Raw genomic sequence first — 16620 nt, 5'->3', positions numbered from 1 at the left:
GCTAGGGTGAGAGGTCCGGCATTGTGAGCCTACTACTGGCATTTACACGCGGCATTCCTTCAAGGGTAAAATGCACCGGCCCCAGAAAAGGAAAGAGATATCCCACAGTGCACCGAAGTACCTGTTGTTGGTTGGCAGCAGCTGTGAGGGTAGCCTCCCCTCGCAGGGAAAACTCCAGAAGAGAGAGAGCGATGAGGCCTGCATGTTCAGGAAAGCTGCCGGGGCCTGCAGATACTGCTGCAGTGCCACCTAGTGCCCACAGGTGATTACTGCACCTGCTCAGGCAAACATTCCAGGGCAAGGGCCCGCAGCGCTGAGAAAGCTGCCTAGCCCATAGCTGAGGTGGTGGCAGCACCTACTGGCACAAACTGCCAAGAAAAAAGGACAAAACACAACCACATGCATCACTGCAGACTGGCCAAGTAGGTTGCTCAAAGCTTTGAAGGGGAGGGATTGCTAACCCAAACAATAAAAAGAGCCTTCAATAGCTTAAACCTGTCCCTGTGTGTGAGTGGGCTGCAGATTGTAGAAAGCAGAGACAGACAGCGCACCCCAGAGAGGGAGAAGGGAAAAGAAGCCCACACCAGGAAAGAGGCCAAGAGTATGGTGATCAAAAAAAACAAAGGGACTGAGGCCAAAGGCAGCAGAGGCGAACGCCAAAAGTGCACCACATGACACCGGGGGTTGGCTGTCCTTAGAAGGGAGAGAGACTATGGATCCCAATGCAGGGAACCCCAAGAAGCTCAAGGCTGCCAGCCAAGGAAGCTGTCAAGAGTCCACTGATGGCAAGAACAGCCAAGCAGCAAAGCTCCAGGCAGCAAGTCCTCGAAGAACAGAGGGCGCAAAGTCAGAAGTGCGCCGAAGACTGCACCACAGAAGCTGACAGTACAGGTATGAGCAGAGGGTGAGAGCCATGCGAGGAAGAGGGCCCATGTTGTTACAGGGATGACAGACCCTGCAAAGCCTGCCTGAGTGGAGGTAAAAGAAAGCGCCACAAAGGCATAGCCTGGAGGCGCAAAGGGAGCGTTCTCCAGTGAAGAGGTGACCTGTGAGAGGTTGACAGAGAGACCTGTGCAAGGTCGATGGAAAGACCTGTGAGGTGTCGAAGAAGAGACCTGTGAGAGGTCAGAGAAGATAAGGCCTAGGAGTGGCCAAAGAAGAAGACCTGTGAGAGGTCGTGAAAAGAAGAAGGTCACGATGAGAGGTCTGGTCAGTAGACGTAGAGAAAGCTCAGTCCTAGGGGTAGGACATGGCCAGGGAGCCCCATGTAAAGTGCACATCACATAGAGAGGCCTGGTCAAAAGAAGGAAGAGTAAAGCAAGATGGCATCAGACTGCGTTGTGAAGAGGAAGAAGATGAAAGTGTAGAAGTGGCATGGGGCCACAGCACAAGAGGGCGAAGAAAGAAGAAGAGAAGGGTATGTAGCAGACATCTGGCACACCGCAAAGTACAGAATATGAGTGTCACCGGAATCAAGTGCATCCCCAGGAACATCTCAGGAGCCATGGATATCTAGAGTGAAGCCCTGTAGCTAAGAAACACCCAGAGGTCAGTGAGCCATCCTTGGCACCATGAGAGGCTGGCCGCCCAGATATCCTTGGCTAGACCAAGCGAACCTGAAGCCTGTGGAAGAGAGCAAGCTGGACCATTTGTACCATCCACCTTTGGGGTTGCACGTGAGACTGGGTTGTGGTCCTGATCGGACGTCCTGAGAGTCCTCTGTCATGGGGCCTAAAAGAGGATCCGAGCAATCCACACCGGCCCGTGGAAATCCAGGGGCAAGGGCCTCATGGATTTCTGGTGAGAGAGGAATCCCGACACAAGAGAAGCATCTGTAGCAGCTACCCAGCAGGTGACAGGAAGCATGAAGGTCTGGTCGGAGTCTGGCTACCCCAAAGACTGTCCTGTCAAGCTGGTGCACCAGAGTCAGGTTAGCAGGAGTACCCTGACCTGGAAACAACTACCTGTGAGGCAGAGTGAGTGACTTGAAGGTGAGATTCGTAGCGATTCCTCCATGGGCCTATAGTATAGCGTTGGGAGTGACACGGCCTAGTGAAGAGGACCTCAGGGGACTCCCATAAGAGGGGAATCCTGGTATGAGAGGGGAGTCCTGGTGAGAGAAGGATGTCGGAAATTGCTCCACCATCGGGCAGCTGGAAGCACTGCGGCATCTGAGGAAGACTCGTCAAACAGTAACCAGGATGTCAGTCTTTGGAGGCTTGCTGTTCATGGAGCCAGGACGTCTTTTGAAAATGTATCATCCACAGACTTCACTATTGATCCATATGCACCCTTACAGCAAACAGTGTAAATAGACATTGTATATAGACTTCCACGCATTGAGTCCAGGTGGGACATGATCTACAGTGCCCAGCTGCACTTGTATATTCATCCTGTTCGTAAAGCAGCCTAACAGACTCTGTGGAGTTTTGTTTTGTGATTTTGTTCTCTCCCACAGGTTGGACTTGTTCCATTTTCAATAAAGTTTGAATGTACCAGCCACTCCCTGAGGGCTGTCTCACACCATCACCCCACACCCAGCTATCACAGGTGTCACAGGTCATGTGAAACTGTCAATAAAAAGGGCAGGGTGCACGTGCACTAGTCCAGTTCCAGATACCAAGTCACTGTATCTGCGTCGTCCTTATTAATACATGGGGGCCAAGGGCCTGACACTTTACAGCAACCATTTTGGGGGGTCCCAAGGCAGAAAGGGTTTATCAGGCCTCAACTGAGTTAGTTGAGTTCATTTACTACTGATGTCCTAGAGCCTGGGTTACTATAGACAGTGATAACTGAGCAACAAATACACCCATTTAGACTCCACTCTTGGGGTAGCCAGGGGTTCAAGGCATACTCAGGGAGGTGCCATCGGACCAGAGACTCAGGACAGTATTGGTGCATTGTTGAGTTCTATTATGCAATGTAAAGCCAGCACATTTACTTGATAAGAAAAAGTACTTTAATATACAATTACTTAATTATAACACACAGATAAAGAACATTGGAATGCAAGGATATTACTAATATATTATTATTTAAGACTTATGGAAATGTGCACTATTGAGTAAATCTAGACATATGCCACTGGTATGTGAGGTGACCTGTGTTTTGCAAGTTCAGGGACCCAAGGGCCAGTTCCGGCCCTGCCTCCTCCAAGAGGTGCTCAGCCTCCAGGATGTTGAAAGAGGGGAGCAGTCAAGATGCTTCTTAGACCCACGGTAATCCCCAACTGTAGTGTCGCTCCAGTGATGTAACTGGAGCGCACAACTACACCACATGGCATTAGGGGGGGGTAATGATATGTATACCTCTGGTGGTTTGGGGAACTTGGAGTAGCCCCAGGGTCACATGGGATAGCTGATAAATAGTGGCGACTGCGAGGCGTGGGCAGGGAGCCCCAGAAGACAACCCGCCAGTGCAGATCACCACCAGTTAAAAACATACCTGTCTCTGTGTCGTCATTGATCTCAGGCCCATCCCTGAGGTCCAGCGACACTACACTGGCAATGACGGTGGTTTCTGCTCCTACCCTGCCATGCTGTAAGCAGGTATGTGTCCCAGAACCACAGCGCTCATGCCCGACTTTGTGCACCCAAGGGAGGTAGACTCGCAGAGCCTGGAGCACAACTGGTCTGCATCCTGGCTGCAGTCGCCCCACCTACCTTGCCGGAGAAGCCTTGTTGGCCAGCCCAGCTGAGGGCGACCGCGAGCCCTGGGCGGTCACTGATCTGACGTCTTCTTGCAGCAAGATCGGACTGCGACACGCATCGTCAAAGAGTAAGAGCGTCCCCTGCTGAATGTATCCTTCACGCACTCTGGTACTCAGCTTTCTGCATTCCTGCCAGCCAATTTTCCTCAACACGCTCCATCCTTAAGAAATGCGCATGTCGGTGCTGTGCTGCTGCTCCTTCAAACAGCTACACCCACGCGTACTCTGGCACCCAAACGAGCGTGTTCCATCTCTGGAGGAAGGAGGAAAGAATATAGTGGGTGATACATCACCTCTGCATACCGTATTCGAGGTGTCCCCTCCTGGGGTTAACATCTGGCCATCCACAGTACATCAAGCGTGACAGTGTACCATCCTGTAACACCAGCAAAAGTGGGAAGACGTTGTAGATTCCCGGTGCACCATGGCTGGAATACCGCCCATAGAACCATTCACCATTGAAGGGGCACCATCAGTCCAAGTGCCGAGATGGAAAGACTGGGTTGGAAGGCTGCTGTTATATTTTGAAGCTACGAAGGTTGAAAACGCACAAAAAAGGGACATGCTCCTTCATTTAGGTGGAAAAGAAGTGCACAGAATATCCAAGGCTTTAACAGAAGCTGCGCCAAAAACACACTTCACCCTCATAGCGGTTCTAAACGTATACTTTGAGCCGATGGCCAACAAAGATTATGAGAGGTTTGTGTTTCGACAGGCCAGGCAACACGCAGAAAAATCTATTGATACTTTCCACATGCGACTAAAAGAATTAGCCAGCACATGCAGGTTTGCTGACGAGAATGAAGAAATTCGCTGCCAAATAATTCAAGTATGTGTGTCAGGCGAACTTTGCGAACGCATCCTGGAGCAATCCGGAAGGTCACTAGCAGACATCTTAACTATGGGCCGCACTAAAGAACTTTCGAAGGCACGCGCTTCTCACATGAAGGGTGTCCTGTACAAAACTCTGAAGGTGGAACCCGTCAACGCTTTCAACCATAACTCCTAGCACCGGCAAACCCAGAAAAAACAGGATGACCCCCCCAGACATGTGGCTTCTGCTGAGGTTCACCGCATCGAAACTCAGAGTGCCCAGCCAGAGGAAAGAAATGCACAGGATGTGGAAAACTCAACCATTTCATCAAAGTGTGTCGCTCTGGAAAAGGGCGCGCTCCGTGGACCACGATCAATGCGGTACCAGAAGTACAAGAGAGGAGCAGCAACATGGACGACGACTACAATGAAGAGCACACAATCCACTCCAGTTTCACGGTAGGCATAGCTTCCCAAGGTGATTGTCAACTTCCTCGATGCCATATCCTTTTAGGGAGCCACCCAACAACAGAAGTAGTGGACATGGGAGCGTCCATCAACATCATGTTCTCCGAAACATATCATATAATGCATTCATCCCCACAGTTACGCAAGGCAACTATACATAAAAGGGACATTCCAGACAACCATAACATACGTATGTCAATCAGTAAGCACGCTAATATATGTTTCTGAAGAAGGCCACAAAATGCTACTAGGAGGCATGGCCGCGGAAGTGCTAGGAATTGTTTGCTTTGCATTTGGTGTGTACCAAGAAGCCATAACTCACATCCTTGATGGGTTACACACAGTGTTTGAGGGCATTGGATGTTTGCAAGACAAGACAGTAAAACTACATATAGACACCTCAGTGCAGCCAATAGCGCTCTACCACCGACAAATTGTGTTCCATTTAAGGCCCTTTGTAGAGATGGAGTTGGATTTACTCAAAGCTGCTGGCATCATTAAAAGAGTAAAAGGGCCTACTGCATGGTTATCCACAATTGTAGTAACCAGGAAATACAAACAGCCTGGTGAGGTCCGGATATGTGTGGACATGCGCATACCCAATGTTACTATGAAGAGGGAGAGGCATCTAACGCCAACAATAGTCAACTTAATTGGAGAACTCAGTGGAGCCTACTGGTTCTCCAAACTAGATTTGCGGTCAGGATATAATCAGCTGATCCTTGCAGAAGAGTCCCGCTACATCATGACGTTCTCTACTCATGAAGGCCTGCAGTGGTAGAAGTGGCTATGTTTTGGGATTTCAAGTGCCGTCGAAGTATTAAAAAATGTAATACAAGAATTATTAGCTGACCTGCCCAGTGTCGTCAACGACATCCTAGTACATGCCACATCCATTCATGAGCGCAATATGCGATTAAAAAGGGTACTTCAATGGGTCAAAGACTCTGAACTCACTCTACACCACAGTAAGTGTGAATTCCTACAACAGAAACTGTAGATGCATGAGAAGGGGTATGTAAGAAAAAAAAAGAGGGAAGCAGAAGGGGGAGCAGGATTATGGGTTACTACCTGCTCCCAGCATAATTTCAAAAGGGGAAGCTGTCCTTTGGGAAGAGTTTATCTTTAGCAAACCAATTACCATCTAAACCAAGGAGTCAGTAATTGATCAATGGTTTGAGATCTCAATTGCGGTCACAAACCATTAATACATACATTCGTATGTTGCAACTTGTCAACAGGAGTGGGAGACCCTTTAACAACCCCTCCTATTTGCGATTCAGAAAGGATCTCAATCACCTTTATGAGTCAAAAACGTTTTTCTGACTAATAAAGGGGATTTTGTACATTGTTAAAAGCCTTTTCGCAGTCGCAAACCACATGATTTTAAGAATTGCTGATTTTGTGATGGCAAAAGGCTTGGTACATCTTGCTCTTATTTCATATCATTCTTGCTCACTGTTGAAGACTAAAATCTTTCACCTCACAATCGTCTGTGTATCAGACCCCTTAGTACTTGGAGCATGACCCAGTTCTACAGCATAAAGTGAACATTAGATTGCTTTTTCCAAACGACTCTGAGTAAATCTGCCCTTGAACAATAGTTTCAGTGTTCCCCAACTCTTTTCATCCAATAGAATAGCCACCAGTAGGCAGGATTGTAGGTATCAGCGTATCTTTGTGGATGTAAGCCTTGGTATAAAGTGCTATCATCTCAGGTGGTAAAAGCAAATGAAGATGAGACGTACCTCCATAATGGTTGCCACTGAACCCTGGGTTGATGTAAACAGTGTGATGCGCATCAAGAGGAATGGTCTGGTAGTAATCATCATAGGGATCATATACACGGATCTGGAACAAGACAAAGATGGTGAACAAGTAAGCTGTGTTCTCAATTTCAATCCTGCTCTGCTATCTTGGGGATAACTCTGACAGTCAATGATGATAATGAGCAACAGATAAACCAAGAACTGATCCAGTCTTAGTCCTCAGGAGAACCGCAATATTGCCAAGGGGGTACGAAACGTGTTATATCAGCAAGAGAGGACTTTCAAAATGAGTGATTTGTAATCCCCGCCAAGTGATTTTGTGAACAAATGACTGGTCAAAAAAGGTCTCATTATTTATGCCGTGATTCAGTTTGTGCACTAAACGTTATTGTTATTTGTTGTCTTTTTCTTTGTGTACATTTGTCACAGTGTAATATGCTATATGGTTATAAGAGTTCTGTGTGTATGAACAAAATGAAAAAGGTGGCCCTTTGATGACATGCCTAAAAACTGTAGCATATGTTGAAACTATTGAAGAAGAGCATGCGAATAAAACACAAGGGCTAAGAAAATTAAATTACTGGTCCCTTTTGTTGAAACATTATCATAGTAATCAGGCAGCTAGAGCCTTTTTTTGGTTTACACGATAATGAAATTAAGGCGCTGGAATTTACTTCAAGGCTCAGAGGCTACAATTTTGACTAAATTTGTTTTTACTTGATTTACAAAGCGCAAAGAACAATAGAAGGCATAATACCTAAGGAAACTGAAAATACATCAAGCAGGCACCCTTCTAGGTAACAACCTTCTCAATTAGATTGAAGCTGTCTAAATGGCTCGCTAACACTCTGAAAACCCTTGATCTTTTTTGCCGCTAGCCAGGATCAGAAATGTCTGTCTTGCCTCGATTTAGTTTGTTAATGTATCCATTGCTTTTCTGGTTGTTTTTTTTATGCTTGCTTAACACTCATTTAGGTTTGTCAATGCCCTTTATTGATTTTGTGTTTCCAATACTTCTGTTTAAGAACTGTGCATTTTTAGGTCGAGCCTGACCCAGCACGCGAGCGCTGCTCTGGCGATCTGTTGTAGGAAGAGTACGGGGGAGAAGCCCCGCCCACATTTTTCATTAACTTGTATCTTTCCCCTTCGTAAATGCTGGTGTCTGGTTCCTTAATAGGCTTGTTTTTCCCTCCTTAGTACGGCCATATCGTCATTTGTATCCTCCCATGGCTACTGGTCCCTTTATTTGGTTGTTACATGGTACGTGTACTATTTCTTTTAGTTTCCTGTTGTGCTTTACTTTGTTCCCACCCCCTCTCATTGCCCGTGTTCCCTTTGTTCCCGCCCCCTCCCGTTGTCCATGTTCTACATCCTCCCGCCCCCTCCCATTGTCCGCATTCCCTTTGTTTCTGCCCCCTCCCGTTGTCCTTTTCTCCATCCTCCTGTCCCCCTTCCGTTGTCTATGTTCTCCATTTTCCCGCCTCCCTCCCGTTGTTCATGTTCTACATGCTTACGCACCCCTCCCAGTGTCCGCAGCCTTTCAGCACAGCTCACAAAGGGCGTGACAACCACGTTAAACAGCATGACAAAAAGCAATTATCGCTCCCTGAATTGATATCTAAGACTCCTTTACTGTCCCTTTGTTGTGCTTCCTATGTGCTCCTTGAGATTCCTGTGAACACCACCGGGGTTGGCAGGTATCACAAAGACCCCCGTTAATCACAGCTGGAGTCGTATGTCTGAATCACACGGCCCTGTTCTCTGCAGTTCAGACGTGGCTTAAAGAGGAGGAAGCCAGGCGGGGCGCCGGGGCCACGAAGCACGGTTTATCAAAGAGCAGAGCCTCAGATCAAGGTGCTCCATCCGTGGCGGCACTGTCAGGTGTGCTCTGCTGATTTCACAGCTGAGACACTTCTTTGAATTCTGTTGCTACCCTCAGCAGGACGAGCAAGAACGCGCTTCAAAGGGACATAAAAAGTATATGGCACGACTGATGCAGACACGCATGGAGAGCAAGTCCTTAGATGCCGCAAAAAAAAAATAGCCCCGGAAAGTCAAACGAACAATTTACAGATAAACCAAGCATTTGCAATGCAATAGGTCTTGCATTTACGTGTGATTAAGCTATTGGTATTGTAAGTGACAATGCCTTTTATTTATGTTTTAAAAACCAAAACATAAATAAAAGACATTGTCATTTACAATGCCAATAGCTCAAACTTGTATAAATGCGAGACCTATTGCATTGCAAATGCTTGTTAACTTACTTGGCAAATACCTCCTCCTTTAATACAACATTTTTACACCTTCATGTTGGTTTTCATCCACCTGTATTCTTAAGATTTCCAAAACTCTTAGCGCCAAGATTTTCCCAAGCTTAACGTTAATTTAGAAGTTCGGGTAGGAGGTCATTAAAACAAAGTGATATCTAACACTTGCATCACACTTGCGTGATGAGGATCGATAAATAAGTAGGCTTCAGAGTTCCGGCGCATGCCTTCTTTCATCCTTAATGGAGTATAAAAGGCTAACTTACAATGATGTACACTAATGTGAAATTATTGGTAGCTTCAAAGGATACCCAAAGAGATCCAACTATTTCAGTAGTCACTAAATACATTAGGGAAAATGTACTATGTGAAAACTTGGTGCAAAGTGTTGTGCGCTGTTGGGATTTACTTTCCAACCCAAATCCTGATTTGACAACAGAAATAAAGATGATGAAGTAGCAAAAAGAACAGTCAATGTATCCAATAATAGCCCCTAAGTCTCCCCAGTGGTGATAGCAGGGAAACAGAGGAGAAGTTATTTAGCCATCACCTGATTGATGGAATAAATGATTAAAGAATATTTTGGAAAGTGAATAGCAGGTAGGAGGCTGAAACTTGAAGAGATGAATACACAAAAGAGTTATGGCTAACATACAAAGTGTCCAGTGCCCGAAGGTCCAGGAAATCCAAACACTGTCTCAATAAACGAAAAATAAGTCAAAATAAAGGAAGCTGCAACAAGAGGATGTCTGCAGCAGGTAGGGAAAATAAATTTGCACTGAGCGAGGCTGCATTATAGAAGGCTAAGATTGAGTTGTGTCTAGTCTAGTGAAGGAACAATGAGTTGCTTGAGTACAAAAGGGATCCTATAACACTGCTGGCATTAGGTTTGAGGATGGGATCCCAGAGGGGAGTATTAAAATGTCTCGAGTTCACTTGCTTGCTTCCTCCCTCCTGTTTGATGGTGCACCGAGTGACATTTGTAGCAGACAATGGACTTTTGTAAGCGGCAAACAAGGGAGTTTGTCATATGAAGATTTGCCAGTCTCCCCTTGATCCGTTCTTTGGGTCAGGAGGGGAATAGTGTGGAAGCAATCTATTTCAGAGTTATTTGTGTGAAATAATACAAATTAGCAATGCATTCTAATTTGCTCAGAAGAAGAGCAATCAACAACATAGAGAAAACTATGGTGTCTCCTTATAAATAAACAATTTCCTAACATGGGGACATAGAAAGGTGAATCAATTAAATGTTTGAAAGATGCCCCTTGACATCTGAACCTTAACAAAAAGATTCCTTTTTCCTTAGTCATCATTTTACATAGAATCCACTGGCCACACACATGATTTCCTTCCTCATTCAGTCTTCCTTTTTACTCTTCAGCGGTCAATGCCTACATTCTTTTGTACTTTTCAACTCTTAGTTGTCCTCTCCAACCCTCAGTCCTCCCCCTCACTCTTTATCTGTCATCTGGCTCATTATGTTTCCTTTGGACTCTTCAGCTGTCCCTTCATTCACAAGTCTTGTTATGATATTTGCAATGAGCAGCTGATACCCAGACTAAAACAAGCAAAGACTTGACTGAGACCAACCATCGTGTTTTGATAAATATTAGATGATTAGAATGACATACAGGTTCTTGATGATGGATGATGAGATGACAAGAGACATAATGCTTTGAACATGGCCCACTTAGCTTCAGGAAGCGAATGAAGTAACTGGGCTGAGAAGATACTGATGATCATGCAGAAGGGTAAGGATAAGATGTGCAGCAGCATCCTGGATGAGTTACAAATGCTTGTATGATGGACTACTGCAACTCCCTTTACCTTGGACTCCCGGTTTAAGTGGGAAAGAATGACTGCCTGCATCGCTGCACGGCGATAAGAGACCAGGAGCAGGGGAACAATGTTGTGTGTGGCAGGACTTCCATGTGATAATAAGGTATGTTGCATGCAAGACCGAACTGAAAGCATGTGAACATCACTGCATTAAATATTAGAGCATGCGTGTTATGGACAGATAAACTATTTGCATGGTAATGCTAACAGAAGTGAACTTGGTCATCATTTTTCTAGCATAAAAACTCCATGTTTTGAGATATAGTTTAAACTAACAACACAGAGATGGACATTATTTCCCTTCTGATGAATTCATTGTGACTGCAGCTGCAAGCGAAGACTACCTTGTAGAGGTTCTTCCCGGATGGATGAAGGGAAAAGTAGCATTACCTTCCACATGCATCTCTAATGGGGATTTGTGTATATTTTGTAACAAAGCCAGAGCTGGGCAAAGGTTACCCTTCCTCACTCTCATAAAGGTATATACAATGTAACAGTGCATAGTTGGGGTTAGACACATGGGCCCATTGCAGAGGCGAGATTCTGAATTACTGAATTTCGACTGTTGACCCAATAACAAAATATGGTATGCAGAGGAACTATACATGGCTTGGCATCATTTACGCTTAGTAAACGAATGCAATTACACAAATCAGATGGACAATATTTAAACACCTTTGGTAGGGAATAGACTACCAGACTAGGATGCGTACTAAGTATGACTGTGGCATACCTACAAATTCCATTGAGCCACATTTCTACTGAGTTCTTTATCATTATGATCATTCTGATACACATTTTGCAGCCAAAGAAAACAATAATTGATAGTAAAGTACCAACTATTGTGTGTACTGATTTTGGAGTACAGGGGGGAGGGGGCTTGTCACCTGCAGATAACAGATTATCTGACAGGTTTTCCTGACTCCTAACACTTCCTGTCTAACAGAGCAAAACTCAACAGAGAAACAAGCACATTTCCTTTTGAGGCAAGGCTCATCTACCAGGTGTGACACAAAAATATTGGGGGTAACATGACAACCACTTTGCAAAGAATATAAAGCAGCAGAAAACTCACAGCTGAGAGAGAGTTTGCAGACATAAATGGCTTTTTCCAATGTAGTAAGCCCAGTTTGCAATTCGCTATACAGAATTGCAAACTGGCGTTAGAAAGGCATAACAAATTGCTATTTCGAAGGGGTGTGTTTATGGCATCCCTTCGAAACAGAAACTCTTTGTGGTAGGTATCAATTTTTTGCAACCAAAATCAGATTGCAAAACATTGAAAAGCTACTTGGGACCCCTTCACCTTTTGAACATAAAAATAAAGTATGTTGTGGAGTAAGTAGGCAGTGGTCCAGGCGACCATTACCAACTCTCAAACAAACTTCTAAAAGATTAACTTTTCTTTTTATAGGCAGCCCTATTTCTTTTCAGGAAAATGGGCTGCATTAAAAAAATTACTTTAACCAAATGCAATCACAGACAGGGTGGTCTGCTGATCTAATCAGGCAACCATCCCTGTAATTACATCAACTGTAGAGGGTCGCATTTTGCAACCTACTTCATGACTCATGAGGAGGTAGTTCAGATTAAGAACCACTTTAGTAAATATGCCAGTACACAAAATTCTTTTACATTCACAAAAAAATGTGCACAATTTGCAGCCAATGTCTGCAAATAGAAATTTCGTACATTAGGCAAACAATGCCTTCACTGCGAGGAAAAGAGGAAGGTTAAGGCAAGTTTCCAAGGTCACTGGGCCACCAAGCTGATGACCAGATTGACAGAGAAGAAAGAAATAAGATAACCTCTGTTTTTATCTCTGTTAATTTTAAGGGAGTTGCTACTCATTCAAGAAGTAACATCAGACATTCATAGCTGGAACCTGCTTTGGATACCCCCTTATTCCCAGATGAATGCAATATTTTAGATGTCATCACTTGAGTGCAGTGTTCAGATCAAAATGGGTAAGAACTGCCTTATTCCCAAAGAGCACGATGCAGCTAGGTCATGTAATACTGCAAGTAAGGCGGGTTCTACCCACGAAAGGAGCAAAAACAGTTTTGAAGAGTTTCTAAAAGTTGTTTAAAGGGGAAAATTGGTGATTTATCTCATTTGCCAAGAATTTTGACCAGAAACGGTAAAAGTCATAGTAGCTAGAAGTTACTAAGGATGGTGGAGTGAGCAGATATTTTATTGAGACTTGGACCTTGAAGTCATGAGGGACTGTAGCGACTCCGAGACAGTTTACAGAGAGAAGTGATAGCAGGACTGATGATGTCAGAAACCTGAAAAAGAAAGAAATTCCAGGGAATTTTGATTCATTTCTTGATTTCACATGGTGTACTAAGGAAGCAATAAAATCCAGAGTAACAGGGGCAAAGCTGATCTGTTTGGCGTGGGAGTCAATTCTGTGAGAAATAATGGATTCCAACATGTTAGAAGGGGCAAAATGGAATATATGACGATACTTAGCATGCCATTACTACGCGTGCTTTTAGTGCGGTTTTCACATCGCAAATGCCATTACTACGCATATTTTTACTTCGCATACCAGTACATCGCAAATGCTTTAATAAAATACATGGACCATTTTTAATAATCTTAAAATAAAGTAACCTACTCTAAACCACTACCCCCAGCACGACCCCCTACACTACATAAACACCACTACACTACCCTAAACCCTAAAACACTACCCCAGCACGACCCCCTACACTACACATACACAACACTAGCCTAAACCCTAATACACTACCCCAGAACGACCACCCGACCGCCACTCCTGTCTCTACACTCAAACACTACCCAGCATTACCCCCATACACTACCCTACACCCTAAAACACTACCCTACACTACACATACACCACAACACAACCCTAAACCCGCACTACCCCCAGCACGACCCCCTACACTACACATACACCACAACACTACAGTATACCCTTAAACACTACCCCCAACACGACCCCCTACACTACACAAACACACTACATCCCCCTTACCTCACTCTCCTCGTGGTTCCTCTCTCCTCCAGGGACCTTCTTCATGTCGTCTCCGAGGGGTGGTGCACGTCGTTGTGAGGAAACAACCTCAGTTTCCTCACAACGACATGGATCGTTTTTTTTTTTAAGGTCGCATATGAATACCTTTACCATTACAACACATGCGTTGCAAAGTAATGGTATGCACACTAGCAGCCGTGCACTAAAGGCTGTTTACTGGCAAAATGAGCACAGATGGGATTATTTTTTCAGAAAATAAATGGAGAATGATATATAAAATGACACAAGAGATAATGGAGAAATCCACAACAGGCTCAGAGAGTTACTTCAAAATCTATTAAATTTGTCTGGGGAATTATTAACCGTTTAAATTTTTGAAGCAAGATGGCTATTTTAGATTTTCAGAGAGTGTATTTCAATGTTGCATTCCTCAGATGTGTACATGCTTCTCCAGATTCTTTATATTTATTTGCAGGACCACTTGACAAAAGAAAATTCAGCAGTATAACAAGCTGTTGCGGGACTTATGTGACGAGGACAACAGTTTTTAAATGGAGTTATCATATCAAGAAAGTGGATGAGCATTAATCTACAGATGATAACACTCAGAATATCGATACCAGTCAGGTATCTATTAGAGAGAGGATGGGGGCTCCCAGGAACAAGACAGGGAGATGAATTATACAAACTTGACAGTAGGGAAGAAACTGTGCTGGACTCGTGGGAGGTTTCAGTGATTTGGAACTCAGGGAGGGAGTGGTGTGGTTTCAGGCTCTCTTAGCCCCTTGGCATAGGTTTTTTTCTAGAAACATCCTTAGTAGGTACCAAAGGAAAGGAAGCAGAAGAGACAGGATGAATGCGCCAGACAGGAAATAAAAGGCAGACAGGAGCAGGAAAACAAAAGGCACAAGGAAGAAAAACAAAAGGAAATATGAGAGCTAGAGTGTAACTTTAGAATAAAGAATAGTTTGGGATGGCTGCAGAGACAGCTATATCTAGGAAACATGATTCCCTCTCCAAATCTCCAGAACTTCCTCTGAAGGTCCAAATGAGACTGCGCATGTATGTGGATGGCGAGAATAGGCTTCAATTGTCTGTGAGGTTTGAGATCGCTCATAGAGTGCAGACATTAAATGATGTGTCTATGGAAGCTGCTGTAATGAGTCACTTACCTATAGAAGTTACCTTCAATTCAGTGGTATGTGGTCTCATAATGGGCGACAGGTTGGTGTCCTCCAGTATCTAGTTGCTTGAAATGGTAAAGTATGACGATGGATTGAACTAACTAGTTGTGACATGATCCTGGAAACTATGAATGGTCATGTAACCAAGTAAACTGAGTTTCTGAACATCAGCAAAGTCGCTCAGTAACCCTCATGCGGAATGAGCCTTCAGGTGAATTTTGGGTGAACGACATTTGGTCACGTGTCTCATCTGTTCGTGCATATGTGTGGAAACAGCACGCTCAAGTTCATTCTTGTGCTTGCGAAACAAGTGAGCTGGAAGTAGAGGGAACAAGCTCTACCACCTAAAGAAATAATGACCTGAGCATCACTTGGGCAAGGAACAAGCTCTAGCACCTAAAGGGATAAGAAGTGAGCAATGTTTGGGCAGCCATCTTTGATGGTTGGTTAACGCACCATAGGAATGAATGGTGGTTAAGAGTTTCTCTACATTATTCTTCAGGTGGAACTTTGTTGCCTGACCTGTACAGTGATAGGCACACCTTTTTGATATTGTTGGATACATATAAACATTGAGTGACAGCAGCAAAATACCCTACGCATGTGGGAGTACTTCATGCAAATAAGTAATTTAATTTTCAAGTTATGTTGTATAAGTCATTGGTGAGAGAAACAGGTGTTGGTGCGATACTTCATTTTAGGTATTCAGTACCGCAAATCTTGAATCCTTAACACCTCCTCCAGGATTTCTTCCCTCTGCTGTTGACCCATCGATATTATGGGAAGATGGCATTTGAGACTTGTTTGGAAGCTATTAGGGCAGAGGTATTCTTACCTAAGCGCAAGTTGGCTATATTGAATCATTATTTGGGGGTTTAAGGAAGAAAACTTCTTAAAAAATTGCCTTTTCGCCTTGTGATTCATTGGGAAATGAGGGCATAAGAGGTAAAATATAAATCAAAAATAAATATTGTAGTGGAGCATCACAAATGTTTTTTGCGTGAGCAGTTGGATGAAGAGTCAATGGATCAGTATGTTGCAGTGTTAAAGATATTAGCATCTACATGTAGATTTAAGGAATTGCGTGACGAGGTAATCAGAGACAAATTGGTTAACAAGACCAGCAATAGTAAAATTCAAGAAAAATGTCTTAATGTAAAGGAATCTATGCTTGAAAAACCTATAATGATTGCTAAGAGAGTTGAACATACGTCCCAGTATGTAAAGAATTAAACCAAAGCGAGCATCATCGTGAGCATAGTACAACTAATGTAGTTGGAATGGCACTGAAGTTTAAAAAGTTGGAGTCGAAGCAGACAAACTTGCATAATGATTTACTGGAGCGTTCTAAGAAGGAGGAATGGGGAGAGGGTGGGTAAAGTCGGAGGGATAGGAAGAATTGAACTAAATGCTATTGTTGTGCTAGTGCAAGACACAGTGCATCTGCAACCAACTGCCCAACAATTAATATTCTGTGTTATAAATGTAAATGGATTAGCTATTTTTCTCAGGTATGCAATGGAAGAGATCATTGAACCAGTGAAGTGAATGTGGT

The 16620-nt window shown here is 44.1% G+C and overlaps 1 protein-coding gene across 1 annotated transcript in view; it reads right to left on the bottom strand.

Annotated features, from left to right (window-relative positions):
• PLEKHB1 (pleckstrin homology domain containing B1) overlaps positions 1-16620 on the bottom strand; it is a 334766-nt gene that overhangs the window by 52252 nt on the left and 265894 nt on the right. Inside the window, exon 6 of the mRNA XM_085623318.1 lies at positions 6742-6844. Coding sequence (XP_085479444.1) covers positions 6742-6844 — 103 coding nt within the window. The remainder of the gene's footprint in view (positions 1-6741; positions 6845-16620) is intronic.

Source organism: Triturus cristatus, chromosome 8 (assembly GCF_964204655.1).
Source record: "Triturus cristatus chromosome 8, aTriCri1.1, whole genome shotgun sequence".
NCBI classification, from domain to species: Eukaryota; Metazoa; Chordata; class Amphibia; order Caudata; family Salamandridae; genus Triturus; species Triturus cristatus.
Note: the sequence above shows the minus strand (reverse complement) of the source record. Positions and strands in the feature narration are given on the sequence as shown.